General features: G+C 51.8%; 2 protein-coding genes across 3 annotated transcripts; one reads left to right on the top strand and one right to left on the bottom strand.

Moving 5' to 3' along the window:
* Positions 1–129: 129 nt before the first annotated feature.
* Positions 130–6,222, bottom strand: TP53I13 (tumor protein p53 inducible protein 13). Its single transcript, XM_084862628.1, has 7 exons — positions 6,074–6,222; positions 5,830–5,901; positions 5,556–5,597; positions 1,498–1,626; positions 1,182–1,367; positions 539–1,097; positions 130–465 (listed from the first exon to the last, which is right to left on the bottom strand). Exons 1-7 carry the CDS (start codon positions 6,143–6,145, stop codon positions 353–355), a joined length of 1,173 nt encoding a protein of 390 aa, XP_084718754.1. The 5' UTR covers positions 6,146–6,222; the 3' UTR covers positions 130–352.
* Positions 6,223–8,177: 1,955 nt separating this feature from the next.
* ABHD15 (abhydrolase domain containing 15) lies at positions 8,178–14,864 on the top strand. 2 transcript variants are annotated; one of them, XM_084862216.1, is made up of 3 exons: positions 8,178–9,257; positions 12,161–12,682; positions 13,749–14,864. In XM_084862216.1, exons 1-3 carry the CDS (start codon positions 8,371–8,373, stop codon positions 13,759–13,761), a joined length of 1,422 nt encoding a protein of 473 aa, XP_084718342.1. In that variant the 5' UTR covers positions 8,178–8,370; the 3' UTR covers positions 13,762–14,864. The 2 variants fall into 2 exon arrangements, with proteins under 2 accessions (XP_084718342.1, XP_084718343.1); XM_084862217.1 differs by having other exon boundaries at positions 12,161–14,864.
* The last annotated feature ends 6,549 nt before the right edge of the window (positions 14,865–21,413 follow it).

Genomic DNA, 21,413 nt, shown 5'->3' with positions numbered 1-21,413 from the left:
GCCTGCTGTCTGGGAAATAGGTGCAGCAAGTACCACCACCATCCCCCTCAGTGGTGGGGGTTCCCTCGCTCCGAAAACCCTGCCTCACAACCTAAACGGCCTAGGACAGTGTACAAACTCAATACAAGATTCTACCAAAATAATTTAGTTAAAAATACAGAAGAGTTTTGGCAAAGGAGGCTAACACAGCTCCTTTTTCTTCCTTGGGCCTCCCTCCCCCACAAACAATACATTGAGAACCAACCCCCTGCAGGTGCCCCACCAGCCGCCAGAGGGCGGCCCCGCGCGGTCCACGTGGCAGAGGTCGGCCTCGGGGAGGAGGGCGGAGCTGCCGCGGCGGCGGGCCGGGCGGTCAGTCGGAGCTGTCCCCGTCGGGGCCGCTGCCCTGCGTGGCCGGGAGGAGGGGTCTCCGGCGAGAGCGCTTGACCCGCCGCGGGGCCATCAGCAGCCGCCTCTTGAGCACAGCTGGGGGCGGGGGGAAGCCGTCAGGGGCGGGAAGCCCTGGGGCGGGGCCGGGGTGGTGAGGAAGGGAACTCACCGGCCACGGTGTCCTGGCTGTCTGCCACGGGCCCCCAGTAGATGCTCTCCCCGCGCCGGAAGTTGCGGTGCAGCCGCGTGCAGAGGGTGGCCAGGGTGAGCAGCACCAACAGAAAGGTCAGGGCCATGGCGGCCCAGGCGGCTTCCTCCGTGCGCGGGGTGGGGCCCCGGGCCCGCGGCGGGGCCGCTGCTGCCGCCCGCGGGGCTGGGGAAGCCTGGCTCGGACAGGCACAGCCTCCGGGGCTGCTTTGCCCTTTGGGCACCTGGGCCTCCATCCTGGAGCTGGCACTGCCTGGAGGCCCCCCAGGTAGCAGGGGCGCAGTGGGCACAAACGGAGCATCACCCCCTTCACCTGGGGTTCCTGGCTTGGGCTTCCTGGGCTCCACGCTCCGTGCGGAGGCAGAGGGGAGCCTCGGGGCTGAGGAGGTAGGCTGGAGGCCCAGCGCAGCCCGCAGCCCACGCCTCTTGGCGCCACCGGGAGAGTGCTGCCCGGGCCCTCTAGACACCGCCTCTGGGCCCGGGGGCCGCCAGCTCCGCAGGGTAAAGGCCAAAGCCGGGGCCTGGGGGAGAAGAGACAGCTCACATCCTCTCTCCCAGGTAACCCAGCGACCACACCACCATCCACGCTGGGTCCCACGCCGCACCTGCACACACCCTCTGCGGCACAGCCTCCCTCTGCCCGCCGCTGGCGCCGAGGGAGAGGGCCCGGAGAGGAACTGCGCCTTCTTCCTCTGCCTCTTCCACCGCCTCCTCTTCAGCAAGTGGGCAGCCCAGGCTGGCTCCACCCATGCCATCTCCAGCACCACGCCCCATGCTTCCAACTCCAGGGGCTATGAAAGAAGGCAACTGTTAGGAGAGCTAACATGAAGGTGGGGGGGACAAGAGGAAGCCCCCAAATTTCCTGCACACGGGGCTACAGCCCCGCCAGTGTCAGACAGCTGACTTGCACCCACCACGTACCCGGTCCCGAGTGAGGCTGGAGTCAGGAGCCAGTGAGGGCTGGGCCACATGCACGTGGGCCAGGAGGACGAGCTGGAGCTTTAGCCAGGGGTGGGCGCAGGGATGGTAGAGGAAGCGGACAGCCTCCGCCTGGAGGAAAGGCACGGAGATGTCAAGCCCGGCCGACTCTGGGGAGGGAGGGCATGTCTGGGGGGGGGGGGGCAATGGTATATGTACAAAGATAATTATTTAATAAAAAAATTAAAAAATATATATATTCTTTGATTGAGCTGACCTGTGCCAGCTGCTGTAGGAGATGCCTAAAGAGAACTCATGGACTCCACTTGCAGGGAATGTAAAGGAAACTCAGGGAAACAGACTAATGCAAATGAAAGAGCAAGCTAATAAAGCTCAAACTGATCAGTTGTTAAATTATAAGACTTAATAGATCCAAGATGGCTGCTTAGTAAACACACCTAAACTGCTGCCATGCACAACAATTTCAAAAGGACAACTAAAAGACGAAACGTCGCCGAAACCGGTTTGGCTCAGCGGATAGAGCGTCAGCCTGCGGACTGAAAGGTCCCGGGTTCGATTCCGGTCAAAGGCATGTACCTTGGTTGCGGCACATCCCCAGTGGGGGGTGTGCAAGAGGCAGCTGATCGATGTTTCTCTCTATCCCTCTTCCTCTCTGTAAAAAATCAATAAAATATATGTTAAAAAAAAAAAAAAGAACTACTAAGGTTATTTAAAAAAATAAAAATAATAAAAAAATTAAAAGACAAAACGTCTATCAACCAGAACCACGAGAAAGCTAGCTGAGTGGAAGTTATACAACTAGACTGAAAGAGAAAGGAGAATTCAGGGCACAAGCTCTGAAAGACTGAGGAGGGAAGGCGGGTGGCACATGCGATACGGGCTGGCGGCGGATCCCGGCTGGCAGAGGGCATTGCTTTCTTCAACCCAAAGAGAGACAAGTTCCCAATCTCTCTGAAGCTGGGGAGAAGCTGGACTGTCTGTCATCGGGTCAGAAAGTGAGGGAGGGTGGCTTGCTTGAAGAGCTGTGCGCAAGAATAATTGTTTGCTGTGCTGGGGCGTGGGACTCGGGGACATGGTCAGAGAGGCAGAGATAGCTGACTGGCAGCTGTCACTGTTTGCCACGCCCTAGCCTAGTGACCCCCTGAGACTCCGCCCCCATGATATACAAACACACCCAAGCTCCAAGCAGCGGCTTTTGCATATGAATGGCCTTTTATATTGCAGTTTAACCTAGCAAACTTGCAACCCGGTGCAGACAGCTCCAAAGCCTCCAAGCTCCAAGCAGGGAGGAGAGGACTGTGGTTCTCACTGTAGCTCCTGCAGGGTGGCCTCAGACAGTAGCTGACCTGCACCCCATTGGAGATCCAGAAGCCAGTGTATCTAATGGTCAGTGTGAGACACCAGATTTCAACTCCTCACATCCATACGTGACACATTTGGGAGGCAGACTCAGTGAGCACCAAAGCCCCACTGAAACAAGGCATGCACCATAAGCGTGTCTCCAGCGCAGCAGTTCTTCCATTATAGACACAGCAGGTCCTCACAGCCAATGGGCCTGGAGGTCAATTCCTCCCAGTGTACCAACAGCAATCAAGGCTTAACTACACCAAGACTTTGCACTCAGCCCACAAAGGGGTGTACCAAGAGCAACCACCTCAGGTGATTGGAGAAGCTGAGCTACTGGCCCTTATAGGTCACCGACCACACAAAGCCACTCCATCAACACAGTCGGAGAAAGCCAAAATGCGGAGACACAGAAGCATGTCACAAATGGGAGAGATGGAGGAAAGTAAACTACTGGATGACACAGAGTTCAGAATCACATTTATAGGGTTACTCAAGAATCTTCTAAAAACTGCTGAGAAACTTGAAGAGAACTTCAAGGGCCTTAATGAGAATATTAAAAAAAAAAAAAAAAAAAAAAAAAAAAAAAAAAAAGGAAAAGGACCAGTCAGAAATTAAGAATACACTGTCTGAAATAAAGAATACACAGAAACTCAACTGTAGATCAGCGTACCCCAAGAGTCAAACCAAAGATCTGGAATATGAGGAAACAAAAAACACCCAACCAGAGAGGCAGAAAGAAAGAAGAATCCAAAAGTATAAGGATAATGTAAGGAGCCTCTGGGATGACTTTAAGTGTACCAACATCCGGATTTTGGGTGCCAGAAAAAGAGAGAGCAGAATATTGAAGGCCTATTGAAAGAAATAATGACAGAAAACTTTCCTTACCTGGTGAAAGAAATAGTCGAGGAAGCACACAGAACCCCAAACAAGAGGAATCCAAAGAGGACCACACCAAGACACATCATAATTAAAATGCCAAGGGCAAAAGACAAAGAGAGAATCTTGAAAGCAGCAAGAGAAAAACAGTTATACAAGGGAGTACCCATATGACTTTCAGCTGATTTCTCAACAGAAACTATGCAGGCCAGAAGGGAGTGGCAAAAAATATTCAAAGCTATGAACACCAAGAACCTACAACCAAGATTACGCTACCCAGCAAAGCTATCATTCAGAATTGAAGGTCAGATAAAGAGCTTCTCAGACAAGAAAAAGCTAAAGGAATTCATCACCACCAAATCAGGATTACATGAAATGCTGGAGGGTATTCTTTAAGAAGAGGAGGAAGAAGAAAAAGGTAAAGGTAAAAACTATGAACAACAAAAAGACATCTAATACCTACCAACAAGTGAATTTAAAAATCAAGTGAATAAAAAATCTGAAGAACAGAATGAACTGGTGAATAGAAACAGGGACACAGAAAGGGAGTGGACTGACAGTTCTCAGGGGGTCTGCGGGGTGTGGGAAGAGATTGGACAAAAGTCTTACACCTTTGGATGAAGACAGTGGCAGGGGGTAAGGGCGTGGAGTAGGATGGGGAATCAGGTGGAGGGGAGCTATGCGGGGGGGGGGGGGGGGGGAGGAGGAACACCTGTAATAATCTGAATAATAAAGATTTATTATATAAAAAATAAATAAATTATACGACTTAAGTTATAAGCATTACGCAAATTTAGAGAAGGTGATGAATAAGGGATGATGTGATCAGGCAAGATCTCATGGGAGAGCTGACCCCTGCACTGGGCTTTGAAGATGGATGCGTATGGATGGTACCCCGTGTTTCCCTGAAAATAAGACATCCTCCAAAAATAAGACCTAGCGCATGGAAAGATAAGACATCCCCTGAAAATAAGACCTAGCGCAACTTTGGGAGGAAAAAATTAATGTAAGACACTGTCTTATTTTCGGGGAAACAGGGTAGGTGGCCAGGGGGCTTCCTGCTTCAGCTTCAGGACAGGAGCGAAGGTGCAGCCATGGGGATGTGCTGGGCCCTCACACGTGTGGTCGGTGAGCCGCGGATTTGGAGGTCAGACAAGGCTTAATTAACGAGGCCAGGCCTGGAAGCCAGGCAAGGGAGAGCGGTCGTGATAAGGTGGGAAATGAGCCATCCAAGGTTTCTGAGCAGCAACATGATCCCGTGAAAAGGATATGTGAGGAAAGGAATCAGGTAGGTGGAATGAGGGCTCTGGGCTTGGAACTATCACAGGATAAAAAAATAAAAATAAAAAAGTGAGATTTTTCAAAAGGAAAACCAAAGGGATATGGAAGCTTTCTGGCCACTGGCAAAAACAGAGGCAGCCATGCAAGGCGAACCCACAGTGTGGGGCCTGGCACTCTGAGGCACCTCCTTACAGCACAGCTTCGTACTCCGCGCAGTGCAGTCACACACTGTGCATTCACTCCTCTGGGGAGGGCGTCACTGATACCCTCTCTTACAGAAAACGGGGGCCCAGAGAAGCGGAGAGAATTCCCGTCACAGCAGATCGGGAGCACGAGCTGTTGTCTTTTCTACTCTCATCCTGCCCGCACAGCAGCCACTCAACTGACTGCATTCCCTGCCCCGCATAGCACCGCACACAGAGGACTCAGAACATTTGCCTCATCCCGAGGGAAGTGGGAACACAAGGGGGTGCTGAGCTGAAAAGGCAGAGGAAGCCTGAAGTGCAGACACCTGGATGGCTCCTGCCAGGACTCACCTGCCGTGGGCTCGTCCGTGTGACAGTCACTCTGGGTGACACCTACAGGTGGGGGAAGAGAGAGGGCTTCAGGCGGCTGGGAGGCTCTGTGTGGGGCGTGGGGAGGGGACACTGAGCCCCAGGCCTCCAGGCTGGGATGAAGACACGGGCGACTGAGGATGGAGGAACCGGCAGAGAGAGGTCCTTCCGAGGGGGACTGTGGAGGCGCAGAGGGGCCGGAGCGGGGCTGGGCCACCCCTCACGCCCTCTCTCACGCCGCCCTCCGGGCTCCTACCTGTTGGGGCAGAGGCCACAGGCCCTCCGGACAGGCGGCTCCCGCCTCCTCCTCCGCCGGCTCAGCCATCACCTGTGGGTCCGGGGCGCAGAGGAGCTGGGGCGCTGGCTCCGCGAGGGCCCTGCCCGCTCCAGCCCAGGCCCCGCCGCCGGGGGCGGACTCGGTCCCCGCTCCGCGCGCTCCGCCCTCCAGGACCAACTTTGGGCCAAGAGCTCGGAGGCTTCTCCAGAGCGGGTCGCCTTACCTCCACGGCGCGCAGGAGCCCCGCCAGGGCGGCCAGGAGGAGCAGCTGGGGCGAAGGCGGAGGAGGCGCCATCCCAGATCCGGCCCGCCGCCCGCCCGGGAAGGAGGGACGGAGGGAGGGAGGAGGGAGCGCGCGCCGCCCCGCCCCACCCCTCCTCGCCCGCCCCCGCCCCGCGCGCCCACGTAGACCCCGCGCTCGAGCGCGCCTCTCCGTCCCCCTCCTCCCCCCCGCTCCGCGCGCGGCCGGACACCCTGCTCGCCCGCCCGCCCCGTCCCGCCCCGGACCGCGCGCCCGGCGCCCCAGCTCGCCCGCCCCGCCCCGCCGCGCGCGCCGCTCTCCCCGCCTCCGCCCCGCCCCCCGCCCCGCCTGCGCGCGCCCCGGACCCCGGGCCGGAAAAGTTTGTGCGGATCCCGCCGAGCGCAGCGGCCGCAGGGCAGGCGGGGACCGCCTCCTCCGCTCTGCACCGGCCCAGCGCCCGGCTGCGATCCGGGAGCGATCGGGGAGCGATCGGGGAGCGATCGGGGAGCGGGCGGAGGGCGAGACGGGTCCCTGTGGACCGGGCGGCCCAGGAGGAGAGACAGGCAAACTGGCCCCAGACCCGTCCGTGTGAACCAGGGCGGGATCACCCAGTCCGAGCGGAGGGAGGAAGAGCTTTCCCGCCCTAGAGCCTCGCCATCAGCCCGTCCCGCTCCTGCCCTCGCCCACAGGGCCCGGCCCGGCCTGGAGGGTCTCAGACCTCCGCCTCCCCCCCCCCCCCCCACACACACACACCGCCCCCGGGCGCTGGGGAGGCCGGGCCGCCGGCAGCTGCTGCTCCCCACTCCGCCTCCACCCCCGTCCGCGGGCAGCCTGTGCCCCGGGGGCACGGCCACCGTGCGGGCGGCCACGGCCTCGTCCCCGGCGGGCGGCGGTGGCCGGACCTCCCCGCCGCGGGCGCTGCTTCCGCAGCCCTCCCCCCGGCCCCTCCGGCCCCCTTTCCCGGCTCCTCGGGGTTTTGAGGAGACGGAACGTGAGTGAAGGTGAAGGGTGAGATGAGATGCCTGGCCCCGACTTCCAGATGGAGGAGGAAGGTGTTATTTCAGCCCTCTCTCGAACACACCTGCGGCTTACAAAGGGGCTCCTGCCTCTTTCCCGCCCCCCTGTCCCCCCGGTTACTGCCAGCCACTGAGGAGATGAAGGGACCCCAGCCTATGCCCTGCCACAGCCCTCACCCCGCACCCGTGTGTCCTTCCTCCAGCTCAGGAGGCAGGGGCTGTTTCTTCTGGGGAAGTCCTTCCTAGGGAGCGGTTTGGTGTTTTAAAAACATATCTTTATTGATTTCGGAGAGGAAGAGAGAGAAACAGGATGAGAGAGAGAATCAGAGAGAATCATTGATCGGTTGCCTCCTGCACGCCCCCTACTGGGGATTGAGCCCGGAACCGGGCACGTGCCCTGGGCCGGAATGGAACCTGGGACCTTCAGTTCGCAGCCGAGGCTCTATCCACTGAGCCGAACCGGCTAGGGCCTGGGGCGCGGTTTTAAAGGTTGATCTGAAGCCAGGCTCCTGGGGGGAGCCTCACGCTCCGCGGGCAGAGGCACCGCGCACCGCTGAGGCCGGGCGCGCAGCCCACGACGCTCCGGGCGCCCGCGCACACCGCACGCCCGGTCCCCGCGGGCCCGGCGCCAGGCCCCGCGGGCGCGGGTGTTGCGCAGCGGCCGGTGCCCACGGGGCCGAGAGAAACTCCAAGGTCAGGGAGCGCGGCCGAGCCCGGGGGAGGCGCGGCGGGTGCCATCGGCGGCAGCGCCGGGAGCCGCGGTCCATTCGCTCCTCTTTGCTGCTTCCCAGCAGCGGCCCCCGGGGGCGCGGAGACGCGGGGTCCCCGGCAGCTACGCCCCGCGCCGGGCGGAGGAGCGGGACAGGGACTCCTGCCCACCCCGGTCCCCCAAGCCCTGGCCTCGGAGCCTCCCTACTTCGCCGCCGCCAACACCCCATTCCTCGGCCCGTTGCCCTCCCCACTCCCTCCCGGCTGGCGGGCGCGTCCCCGTCCCTCTCCGTGGCCTCGATTCCCTTCACCCTCTGCTCCGCTTGTCGCAATCGCTGTACAAAGGGCCGGGGGCGGGCGCGGGGGGCGGACGAGGGGAGCCGGGCCCGAACTGGCTGCCTCTCCGGGGCCGCGGCCAATCCGGAGCGCGCCCCCCCGCGCGGGAGGGCCCAGGGCGCCGCCGCCGCCGCCGGGCGGAGCCGCGGGCAGAACGGGGAGCCGCGGAGGGGACAGCCCGGTCGCCCGCCGCCGCCCGCGGGGCCTCTCCCCCTCGCCATGCCGCCGTGGGGCGCCGCCCTCGCCCTGCTCCTGGCCGCGATCGCCCTGCTCGGCCTGCTGGCCCCCCGGCTGCTGCGGCACCTCGGGAGGCGCGCCGTCGGAGCCGGGACCCCGCCGGGGACCCGGGGCCCGGACGCCGAGGAGGAGGAGGCGGACGGCGGAGGCCCCGCGGACCGGTTCGGCCCCGGGCGCGAGGCGCTGCCCGGCGGCTGCCGGCTCCTCTGCAAGCCGTCGGCGCTGGCGCAGTGCCTGCTGCGCGCCCTGCGGCGCTCGGCGGCGCTGGAGCCGGGCCCGCGCTCCTGGCTCTCGGGGCCCCACCTGCAGACCCTCCGCCACTTCGTGCTGCCCGCCGGGCCGGGCCCCGAGCTGGCCCGCGAGTACCTGCAGCTGGCGGACAACGGGCTGGTGGCCCTGGACTGGGTGGTGGGACCGTGCGCGCGGGGCCGTCGGGTCGCCCACGCGGGGGGCCTCCCCGCGGTGCTGCTGGTGATCCCCAACGCGTGGGGGCGCCTCACGCGCAACGTGCTGGGCCTCTGCCTGCTCGCCCTGGAGCGCGGCTACTACCCCGTCATCTTCCACCGCCGCGGCCACCACGGCTGCCCGCTGGCCAGCCCCCGGCTGCAGCCTTTCGGGGACCCTTCCGATCTCAAGGAGGCGGTCACCTACATCCGCTTCCGACACCCCGCGGCGCCGCTGTTCGCCGTGAGCGAGGGCTCGGGCTCGGCGCTGCTGCTGTCCTACCTGGGCGAGTGCGGCTCCTCCAGCTACGTGACCGGGGCCGCCTGCATCTCCCCGGTGCTGCGCTGCCGCGAGTGGTTTGAGGCCGGCCTGCCCTGGCCCTACGAGCGGGGCTTCCTGCTCCACCAGAAGATCGCCCTCAGCAGGTGGGTAACGGGCCGCAGGCAGGGCGGGGGTAACAGGGTCTTGGGCAGAGCGAGTCCCAGCTCTGCCCGGTGTGGACTCAGACAGGTCCTAAGTGTGGGCCAAGCCCTCACACACTGTCTGCAGCTGCCCAAGCCCCCCAGGCTAGAGAGAGCCGGGAGCCGGGTTAAAAGCCATGGAAAACTCAGTCAGCATCTTTATCCTCCGCAGGGCCTCCCGCCCTGGGCCCCCCGGGCCGCGACACAGCCTCGCCGTGTCCTAGCAACCTGAGCGCGGGCCCCATCCCTGACCCAGGCAGCGCCTGACGTGTACCGCTTAGTCCGCAGCCTGTCAAATCAGCAAAGAGGGCTCTGCAAGCGATTGCAGCTGGCTATCTGTCCAGAATGTTCCCTCACAGTCTTTGAGCCTGGCGGTGACGGGAATAAAACAATGTGGAAGTATTTGTTTAAAATCTTTAGACCCAACAAATATTTTACATATTTCTTTTTTTTAAAATATATTTTATTGATATTTTACAGAGAGGAGGAAGGGAGACAGAGAGCTAGAAACGTCGATGAGAGAGAAACATCGACCAGCTGCCTCCTGCACACCCCCTACCAGGGATGTGCCCGCAACCAACGTACATGCCCTTGACCGGAATCGAACCTGAGACCTTTCAGTCCGCAGACCGACGCTCTACCACTGAGCCAAACCGGTTTCGGCCAATATTTTGCATATTTCTATGTGCTTAATACGTAAGGCAAAAATTTAAAGAATATTTAAACACAATTAAAAAAAAAAAACTCCATAAAGAGAACATTCTACCCTATCATCGGGCATATAGGTGGGACACCCCCCCCCCCCCCCAGAAGGCGACATTCACTAACCAGGCCGAGGCTTGCACCGTCGCTCCCCCAGGAGAGGCAGAATGAGGTCAGAGACATGTGGATAACAGTGTGCTGGGGCAGAAAGACCCGAGATGTGGGCGCAGGTCACGGGTTCAAACCCTGAATTTCCAGCAAATTAGCTATCTCCTTGGAGCCTCGGTTCTCTCGTCAGTTAAATGGAGTTAATAATAACTCCCTCCCCAGGTGCGCATATGCATGAAATGAGGCCATCAAAGTGAGCTTTGCCTCCTGTTCTGAAATCAAATCCTGAGCTCAGTAACAGCAGGCTGCCATGACAACCCAGAGCTTCCAGAGCAGTCCAGGAGCAAGGTGCTCTCCTGGGGCTTAAGTGCCAGCTTCCACCCCCCTCCTCCCTACCCCCACCCCCCAGCACCAGCTGAAGGATAAGGTGAGTGAAGTGGGGAGGAAACCCAAGCCTTCAGTAACTAACCTGCTCTTGGAAGTTTGGGATGAAAGACTCAGGGCAAATCTCTGAATGATTCCGGGAGACACACATCCAAATTCAACGGACGACTGCTGGATTGAACCCTCAGAGGTCTCAGCTGCCCATGCCGGCCTCCTCCTCGGGGGCCCCAGGCCTTCTCAGCAGAGATGTCCCTCTTCCCCAGAACAGATGCTCTCAGGCTCCCGTCAATTACAGTCACGCCTCTGCCATCCAGCCCTCTAGGAAAACCTCCTCCACACCCTCCTTACCTGTCATTATTATCTGGGTAGCATATTGGCTTTTAACACACACACACACACACACACAAACCAATACACCCTAAAGTAAAATGCTAATTATAGGGGTGCAACCTGCTGGCTTAGATAGTCCGAGCCAGTGAGTTATTCTAAGAGGGGTTCAGGAGGTGGCAGTTCATTACCAGTTCCCACAGAGGGGAGAGCTATGGTCCCTGTAGCTCAGCAGCGATACAGTCAAATGCTGCCCCCCCCCCTTCCCCCTGTGCTGGGCAGGTAATGCCACGAGGGACAGATTTGGTAAGAACCTGACACAGGAGGGAGGAAATACCGATTGTTGCCCTCAGGACTGCCAGCCCACCTTGCCAGATCTTCTCATTTGTCTAAAGCAGTGTTTCCCAAACTTCTCTCATGATGAGAATCACCTGGTGGAGTTGTTAAAATACAGATTCCTGAATCTCAACTAAGAATGGCTAAACTAGAATTTTTGGGAACATATAGGTAAAATTGTATACTTAAACTTAGAGCACTAGTTAAGTATACAATTTTACCTATATGTTCCCAAAAATTCTAGTTTAGCACTTCTTGGTTGGGATACAGATTCCTGTATACTTCTTAGTTGGGATTCAGGAATCTGTATTTTCACAACTCCACCAGGTGATTCTCATCATGAGAGAAGTTTGGGAAACACTGGTCTAAAGGAGCCTGACAGCTGCTTTTTATTTATTTTTGTTTTGTTTTTAAAATATATTTTATTGATTTTTTACAGAGAGAAGGAGGGATAGAGAGCTAGAAACGTCGATGAGAGAGAAACATCGACCAGCTGCCTCTTGCACATCCCCTACCGGGGATGTGCCTGCAACCAATGTACATGCCCTTGACCGGAATCGAACCTGGGACCTTTCAGTCCGCAGACCAACGCTCTACCACTGAGCCAAACTGGTTTCGGCTGCTTTTTATTTATTATTTAAAATATATTTTACTGATTTCAGAGAGGAAGGGAGGAGAGAGACAGAAACACCAATGATGAGAATCATTGATCGACTGCCTCCTGCATGCCCCACACTGGGGATCCAGCCCACAACCCGGACATGTGCCCTGACCGGGAAATGAACGGTTACCTCCTGGTTCATAGGTTGATGCTCAATCACTGAGCCACATCCACCGGGCTGATAGCTGCATTTCAAATGATGACAATGAAATGGACATTTTTAAAAACATTATATGGCCAAAGAAAGCCTCTGTGGTCAGAATCTGGCTTGTGAGCTTCCAATTTGTTGATTTGCTTTCTAATTCTCCCCCCTCTTTGCTACCTTCCCTGTTCACCTTCTTGCCACCAGGTACATCACGGCCCTGGAGGACACAGTGGACACCCACAAGCTGTTCAAGAGCCGCTCCCTGCGAGAGTTTGAGGAGACCCTCTTCTGCCACACCAAGAGCTTCCCCATCAGCTGGGACGCCTACTGGGACCACAACGACCCCCTCCGGGATGTGGACGAGGCGGCCGTACCGGTGCTGTGTATCCTCAGCGCCGACGACCCCGTGTGCGGGCCCCCAGACCACTTCCTGCCCACCGAACTCTTCCGCAGCAACCCCTACTTCTTCCTCCTGCTCAGCCGCCACGGCGGCCACTGCGGCTTCCTGCGCCAGGACTCCCTGCCCGCGTGGAGCCACGAGGTCATCCTGGAGTCCTTCCGGGCCTTGACGGACTTCTTCCGAACAGAAGAGAGGATGAAGGGGCTGAGCAAGCACCGGGGCTCGTTCCTAGGCGGCCGGCGGCGCTGGGGAACCCTGCAGAAGCGGGAGGCCTCTTCCTCTTCCAGCCTGGATGAGATCTTCAGCTGGAAGCGGTCGTACACCAGGTGAGACCGGTGGCAGAACACGCCGTCCTGCGCCGGGAGCAGAGGGCTGAGTGGGGCCAGCAGCTGCAGCTCTTTGCCACTGATTCAGCCCTTCCTTCTCTCCTGGTCTGTGGAGAGAGAGGAGCTCGCAGCTAGCTGCTACTTACTTGACCCTGAGCACAGCTCCTGCCCAGGCTCTGCTCAGCACGTTCCCGCTCAGCCCGGTCAGCAGCTGGACGTTCCTGGTCATTGTCTCCTGTCACCGACCACGAAAGCCAAACACTAGCACCTTTTAAACCCACGGATCCAGGGTAAAATGCTCTCCCGCCAGCACTGACTGCAAGAAGATGGGTTTCTGTGTCGTTGGGCAGCTCTGTCCCACATGAATAATCAGCTCTGTGACCCTGATGCTCACGCTGAAGCCACTTCTGTAGCGAGGACAGGAAGTTTGAGTCTCGGTCCCACTTCCCTCATTTCATTCTGTGGTTGTGGCACCCTGCTCACTTCATGCGGGTTGTGGATGTGGCCTTGAAGAGCCGCTGAGAAAGGCGGCAGAGGCCCTGAGTGCAGTGCTGAGCTGGGGTCAGGAAGAGCCACAAGGGAGAGACTGTGAATGCCAGTCTGGAATACTGAGGCCCGTCTTCTGCAAGTTTCCATGGGGAATGGAGCTGATCTGAGGCTTCAGCCTAGGACCTCAAGCCCCACTGGACAGACCCCAAGGCTGATTTTAGGAACAGGAAGTCCTCGAACACAGTCTACTAGACCCTGGCTCAAGAAGCCAGACTCTCAGGCACGTTAGCTGCTCCCTCCGGTACCATTTCTGGGGATTGTCACTCCAGAGAGCTCTGGCCAGAGCTGCTTTTCTCTTGGGACGTGGGCTTTCTCTAAGTGGTGAAAAGTATAAACCTCGAATCTTAGGTGTTGTCTGGTTAGCTGCCCTCTTTACTATCAGCCTCTCCATCTCCAGAACCTGGAGAAACGTCTGGGACAAGGGAAAACAAAAAGTTCCAAGATGTTGGCTAGAACTGAATCGGTAATTTATAAATATTTCACACTACCATGCTTTTTCTGCTCAATTATTCCAAAGGCCATTCATGTAGATGCAGAGGAAGCTAAGTGGTGTGTTTGCTGTATGAGGAATAATGCTGAAGACCAGTGGTGTAACATAAGGTATTGTACACAGGGACCCACGTGTCCCGGTTTGGGTTGTTAGACCCTTAAACAATACAGCAGGACATCTGATTCCATGTGCTGCTAAGAGCTTTGTCTTGAAGTTTTATTTAACTTCGTCATTGAGAAAGCGGGCATCTGTTTTGACTGGAAGCTTCATCCTTGCCTCATAAACAGCAAAGCAAGTTTAAAGAGAAGAGATATTTATTGAAGCCATGTCCTAAGACAATGACTTCTGGGGCCATGATTTCAGGTTTGAATAATATTTTCTTAATACATTTTATTGATTTTTTTTACAGAGAGGAAGGGAGAGGGATAGAGTTAGAAACATTGATGAGAGAGAAATATCAATCAGCTGCCTCCTGCACCCCCCCCCCCTCCCACTGGGAATGTGCCCACAGCCAAGGTACATGCCCTTGACCAGAATTGAACCTTGAGTCCGAAGGCCGATGCTCTATCCACTGAGCCAAACCGGTCAGGGCAGGTTTGGATAATCTTAAGCCTTATTCTTCTAGATCAAATAAGAAACTCTGAACTATCCAAGAATCTAAACAACATTCAATTGTCTAAGGCACATTCTCCTGTCATGAAAAAAAAAAAAAAATGACCTCCCTCCTTTCCCATGTCTTGCTCCTCTGCACACTCATCTAAAGTCTTTCACTGTTTCTGAGCAGGAGGAGTAACAAGGAACTGAAATCTAAAGAGGCCGTTCACCGCTGGTTAACAACCTTGTGAGGCTGGGTGCAGGAGAACGGCTGACATCAGCCCCCTCTCGCCCAACATCGGGTACAATTGGAATTTCAGTTAATTAGGGGCCCACAGTCCCATATGAAGTCACTCCAAACTGACTGCAAAATGGGAAGCAGCCCATTGGTTTGAAACAGCCCTGTTTCTGGCTTAAATGGCCTCCAAGGTCTAAATCTGTATTGCCAGGTACCCCAAAACTCTGGTTCTTTAAGATAATAATAGCTTTTTGAGAAGTCATGGTTATTTTCCTTTCCTTTTATACGAAAGTCTGCAGGGAGAAAGAAAAAAAAAATATATATATATATAGAGATACTGATATATATATATATATATATATATATATATATATATATATATATATATATATGTGTGTGTGTGTGTGTGTGTGTGTGTGTGTGTATATATATATATATATATATATATATATATATATATATATAGAGAGAGAGAGAGAGAGAGAGAGAGATACTGTCTAAAGCCTTCAGCCCTCAGATAGGCAGGACAGCTCTGGTCCAGGCTCCGTTAATTCCCTGAGACCCACAATCCTAATGACCTAAATCAGCAATTTTCAACTTTTCAATTTTCATCTCACAGCACACATAGACTAATCATTAAAATTCTGCAGCACACCAAAAATATATTTTTGATGATCTAAAAAAAAAATTGGTATGATTTTGATTGATTTACAAAACTAATAATACTAATTATCTACCCTTTTTGCTCCAAAGTGATTTAAAAAAAAAAAAAAATCAGGTGCCTATACTTGTATATAAAGATTTCTGGCACCAAGAATTAACCAATCAGATGCAAACTTATTATACAACATAACCAATAAGATGCAACTTTGTTTTATGACCTCTGTACTTATGGTTCAAGACACAACATTCACACCAGACAGCTATTGTTGTGTTGGTTGTTGTCACTTTTTAATTTGACAGCTGAGCCGAAACTGGTTTGGCTCAGTGGATAGAGCGTCGGTCTGCGGACTGAAAGGTCCCAGGTTCGATTCCGGTTAAGAGCATGTACATTGGTTGCGGGCACATCTCCAGTAGTGGTTGTGCAGGAGGCAGCTGATCGATGTATCTCTCTCATCGATGTTTCTCTCTATCCCTTTACCTTCCTCTCTGTAAAAAATCAATAAAAAATATTTTTTAAAAAATTAAAAATAATTTGACAGCTGAAGGGAATAGAGGTCAGTGCCTCTGACTAAAGAGGAGGGTATTGCACATTTTAGAAATTTCTTGTGGCACAGAGGTTAAAAAATCACTGACCTAAACCCTGAAGTATTTCTCCATTCCCTTGTGCCAGATGTGCTCATAGCCTATCTCAGGAAGCTGCTTATCTCTCCTCTGCAGCTTGACGACATCACTGCTTTTCAGCTCACTTTTGCCAAGAAAGTATAGTTCCTGTTCAAACAGGTTTGGGTGACCTTGTCCTTCAGTCTCACGATAAAGGAATCACCCAAATGGCTCTGCTTTGGTTAATGGCTAATTATATGAAACCAGCTTGAGGAACCCCAGACACATTATTCTGACAGAATGTGTGGCCCTTGAACAAAATGACAACTTCTGAGTTTGAGAAAGCAAGAAACAAACATAACAAAACAATACAAAACCCAAAGGACTGCCGAGTTGAAGCTTTCCAGGTAGCAAGGCTTTAGCAATCCTCTCAGGCCTCATTCAATTGCTTGACACCCTTTTGGTCTTTTCTTTATTTTTGAACACCTTCAAATGATAAGAAAGCCCTAACTGGTTTGGCTCAGTGGATAGAGCCTCGGCCTGCGGACTGAAGGGACCAGGTTCGATTCAAGGGCCTGTACCTTGATTGCAGGCACATCCCCAGTAGGGAGTGTGCAGGAGGCAGTTGATGGATGTTTCTCTCTCATCGATGTTTCTGACTTTCTATCCCTCTCCCTTCCTCCTGTAAAAAATCAATAAAATATATTTAAAAACACAAATGATAAGAAAGAAGACCCCAGTGATTTAAGTGAGGCATTATCTCAGAAGTAGAGATGGGATCCTCTGTCTCTGCTCATTGTATTGGGTCGGCAACTAAGTAATTGCGGGTTTCACACACATATGGCTTCAGTTGAATTTTTAGGTTTGCAGACGTAGTACAAATGTAAAACACATTTTGTATTTGATAGTTGGCTATTCAGCTGTTAATCAGTAAAAAAAGTTTTTTGATCTGTTTTGTAGTTTTTGTTTGGCGTTCGTTGAAAAATGGAAAATCAAAAGGAACATTTTCGTCATATTTTGCTTTTTTATTTCCGCAAGGGAAAAACGCATCACAAGCTCATAAAAAGTTATGTGCTGTTTATGGTGATGAAGCCTTAAAAGAACGGCAGTGTCAAAATTGGTTTGCCAAATTTCGTTCTGGTGATTTTTCACTCAAAGATGAAAGACGCTCTGGTCGTCCAGTTGAAGTTGATGACGCCCTAATCAAAGCAATAATCAATTCGGACTGTCACAGTACAACACGTGAGATTGCAGAGAAGCTTCATGTATCACATACATGCATTGAAAATCACTTAAAACAACTTGGCTATGTTCAAAAACTCGATACATGGGTTCCTCACGAACTGAAAGAATCACAGTTAACGCAACGCATTAGCAGCTGCAATTTGCTAAAGAAACGTAATGAAAATGATCCATTTTTAAAACGACTGATAACTGGCGATGAAAAATGGGTTGTTTACAACAATATCAAGCGGAAAAGATCGTGGAGCAGGCCAGGTGAACCAACTCAAACAACATCAAAAGCTGATATTCATCAAAAGAAGGTTTTGTTATCAGTTTGGTGGGATTACAAAGGAATTGTCTACTTTGAACTCTTACCACCCAACCGAACGATCAATTCTGATGTCTACATTGAACAACTAATGAAATTAAACAATGCAGTTGAAGAAAAGCGGCCCGAATTGACAAATCGAAAAGGTGTTGTATTCCATCATGACAATGCAAGGCCACACACATCTTTGGTCACTCTGCAAAAATTAATGGAGCTTGGTTGGGATGTTTTGCCACATCCACCATATAGTCCTGACCTTGCACCATCTGATTACTTTTTGTTTCGATCTTTACAAAACTCCTTGAATGGTAAAAATTTCAATAATGATGATGATGTCAAATCGTACCTGATTCAGTTTTTTTGCTAATAAAAAACAGAAGTTTTTTGAACGTGGGATTATGATGCTGCCTGAAAGATGGCAAAAGGTCATTGATCAAAATGGGCAATACATTAAAGAATAAAGTTATTTAGTTCCATGAAAAAATTGTCTTTGATTTTCTTTAAAAAATCCGCAATTACTTAGCTGCCGACCCAATATCAAGATGCAGGAAGCAGACAACTGCCTCTGAAGGTTTGAGTTCTACTAAGTTCTGACCTGATACCGAAGACTGCTAAACTATAATTTAACTCTCTTAAAGACTTAGTATTTATTTTATGTATTTATGCACAGGCTTCTGGGGTGGCTTGGCTGGAGTCAAAGGTATAAAAAACAAAGCACAAAAACCTCACTCTGAGAAGACATCATTTCTGTTTTGAATGAAGATATCCTTTCTAAGACTTGAGGCTTGAGTATTGTTAGAAAAGAGGTCTTGAGACAGGAAGTGTTATCTTGCCTTTATATATAAAACCTCAAACCACCCGGACACAGCAGCTCCTCTGTCCTCACCTTCCGTGCAGACCACAAGATCCTTTGTGTCAGTTGCTCTTAGTAATGCCAAGCTCTTCCTTTTCAGATGAACTTTAGCATGAATTCCTCTCCTTGCTTAAACAAGCAGGCACACTTGGCCACTTTGGTAGTTCTGACCTGATACAATGCCAATAAAAGTATTTTTGTGAATCTTCAGCCAAACCACAAAGGATGGCATCAGAAATCGTACTCACTAGTTACCACGGTTGGTAGAGATGAGATCAAGTTGTATCTGGAGAACATCCGAATGCCCGGATATGGGATGTATGCCTCAGGAAGCAGTAAGTTCCACATCAGATGTGGGATAAACAAACTAGACTGCCACTTGGCACACATTATAGAGGGGACATGCGCCAAGAAATAAGGTGGCCTAAGTTACATATAAGCTGTCTTCTCATTTGAGAGTTGGTGAGTTAAAATAGTGCTCAGAGTGGACGGGGGAGAGGTAGCGGGGAAAAAAAAAAATAGTGCTAAGAGTGGGTTGTAAAGATTTCTGGTTGAATTTTGGGTCTGAGGATCATGAGATCACAGACCTAGGAGTTGGGAAATGACAAAGACCTTAATAAAGATAACCCTGCCAAAGTGACCAGAGGATGTTAAGATACCCAATAATTATGCTCTAAAGTGTTCAGGAAGAGCTATAACTTGAAGGAAAAGTGGAACTTCATTAAACCAATAAAAGACACAAACACAAAACATGTAATAAGGAAATACCTTGTTGTAGGGTTCATCACTAGTATGGTTGAACATAAATCTGTCCATCTTGTTTGCTGCTGAATAGTAAATAAACTGCAGTCTCCCTGCAACAATGGAATGTCATTATTTTTTAAATCTCTAGAAACAAACGTGGTTTATCTCTTTAAGTCCTCTGTGTACTGAGCATGCTTACCTACCTGTGGAGCTAACAGGGCCGCCCTGCACATTCTCTTTTCACTGGTTGTTGCTTCACTTCTGTAGATCTAGCCTTGTGTCCCCGAACACTAACTGGTGGCAGCTCTGTTTAATCAACAACCAGGCCTCCTGTTCTGAGCTAATAATTTCCCAGCAGGCTCAAAATTCCCTGATCATCAAAGGTACCTACGTAGAGAGATTTTCCAGTGGACAATTAGCAATTTGTGTATTGATGAGTAAGGAACGAGTTTGGAGATGTGGGTTCTAGTTTGTACTTCATCACCAGTGACTCCTATGTCCTTGGGAATGTTTGAGTTGTTCTGTATGAAAAGACAGAGACCGAATAGGCCTTAATTTAGGAGGTCTTTAGGATGAGATAGTAGAAACAGGTAGATCCCATTCTCCACGTCTATTTAACTCAATGGAGCTCAAAGACCTCTCTGATGAGGCGGCATTTGCTTTCAGATCGGAATTATCTAATTCTTATAAGGCCAAGAAGTTCATTATTAATTCCACTGAAAAGTTGGAAAGAGCCTGGGAGAGCGGCACATTTTGAGGCTCACAGTCCAGCTCCTGGTTTGCCCAACTGAAGCCAAAATCTGCATTTCCAAACACCTGCATGCACTCTGATAACCATATTATGGTGGCTAATAGTTTTCACACTGGTTCATTTGTTCCAGGCAAGAATCATCTGTTTTCCTATTTTTCATAGATGAAGTTTCAGAGATGATGTGACTTTTAAGATCTCACAATTAGTATGGTGGGGATAAAGACTGAAGCCAAACCACTGCTCTTTATGTCATACTTATTTGCCTTTGTTTAAAAAATATATATTTTATTAATTTTTTTTACAGAGAGGAAGAGGGATAGAAACATCTATCAGCTGCCTCTTGCACACCCCCTACTGGGGATGTGCCCGCAACCATGGTACATGCCCTTGACCGGAATTGAATCTGGGACCCTTCAGTCCGCAGGCTGACGCTCTATCCATTGAGCCAAACCGGCTTCAGCTATTTGCCTTTTCTTAATCACTGGCTGAGCTGACAGTAAATAATGCTAATTTTATTCTTCATAATATAAAGGATAACAAAAGGGAAAAGGACAGCTGCTGGAGTGTACAATTCCATGGGAGAGCTACATACATTATAAATGACAGGCCGAAATTGTATAGTTGCATACCCTTAGCAATTCTGTCTCCCTCTATCCCTTAAGAACAAGTATTTGGCCCAGTCAGCCTGGCTCAGTGGTTGAGTGTCCACCTATAAAACAGTCACGGTTTGATTCCTGGCCAGGGCACATGCCCAGATTGCAGGCTCAATCCTCAGTGTGGGGTGTGCAGGAGGCAGCCAATCAATGATTCTCTCTCATCATTGATTTTTCTCTCTCTCTTCCTCTCTGAAATAAAAATATAAAAAAAAAAACCACACACACACACAAGTATCTGAAAATATAGTAGCAATTAAAGTCACAAATTGCCGACGACGTGTAGAGAACCCTGGCTCTGCAGCTGGCATCACTGAGATGCAGGTGACGGCACTGGCTTATAACCACTGGGGCTGTGGAGCTAAGCCAACCACGGTGGTAACTTTGTGTTCACATTTCTTCTAGTCCAGTAGGATAGGCTCTAAACCCTGAGCATAACTCAGAACATCTTTGGTGTGTGTAGCCAATGACATTTGTTTTGTGTTGTTGACACAGGATACATACAAGCTAGAAGCAGATGTTTTCTAATACTCTCCTTCCACTGTAGGTTGAAGAGCCCAATTGGGGTGGGGTTGGGGGGGTGGTGGTTAAGCAGAAAGAAATCTTGTTTTGTAAATCTTTTTTGAATTAATCCAAATTCAAGATGGGATGCTGGAAATGCTGGGAACTCATCTTGGCTCTGCCACATAGTTGTTTGACCTAGGCAAACGAAACACTAAATAAATGTTATTCTCAAAATAGCTCAATATCAACATTCTGGTTGTTAAGAAACTATACTAAGCCTGGTGGTGTGGATCAATGGGTTGAGCATCTACCCATGAACCAGGAAGTCAGAGTTCTATTCCCAGTTAGGGCACTTGCCCAGTAAGGGGTGTGTGTGGGGCAACTGATCAGTGTTTCTCTAATCTATGTTTCTCTCCCCTTTCTCTCTAAAATAAAAACACACTTAAAAACATATATATAAACCCAAATCCATGAAATCCCTTAATTATTCATTATCCTTCTGACAAAAATGTCACTTAAACACTGTTTTAAACTAAGGAA

The sequence above is a fragment of the Pipistrellus hanaki genome (assembly GCF_964339955.1).
Source record: "Pipistrellus hanaki genome assembly, chromosome: 16".
Lineage (NCBI taxonomy): Eukaryota > Metazoa > Chordata > Mammalia > Chiroptera > Vespertilionidae > Pipistrellus > Pipistrellus hanaki.
This window is presented reverse-complemented; position numbering and strand designations above follow the sequence as displayed.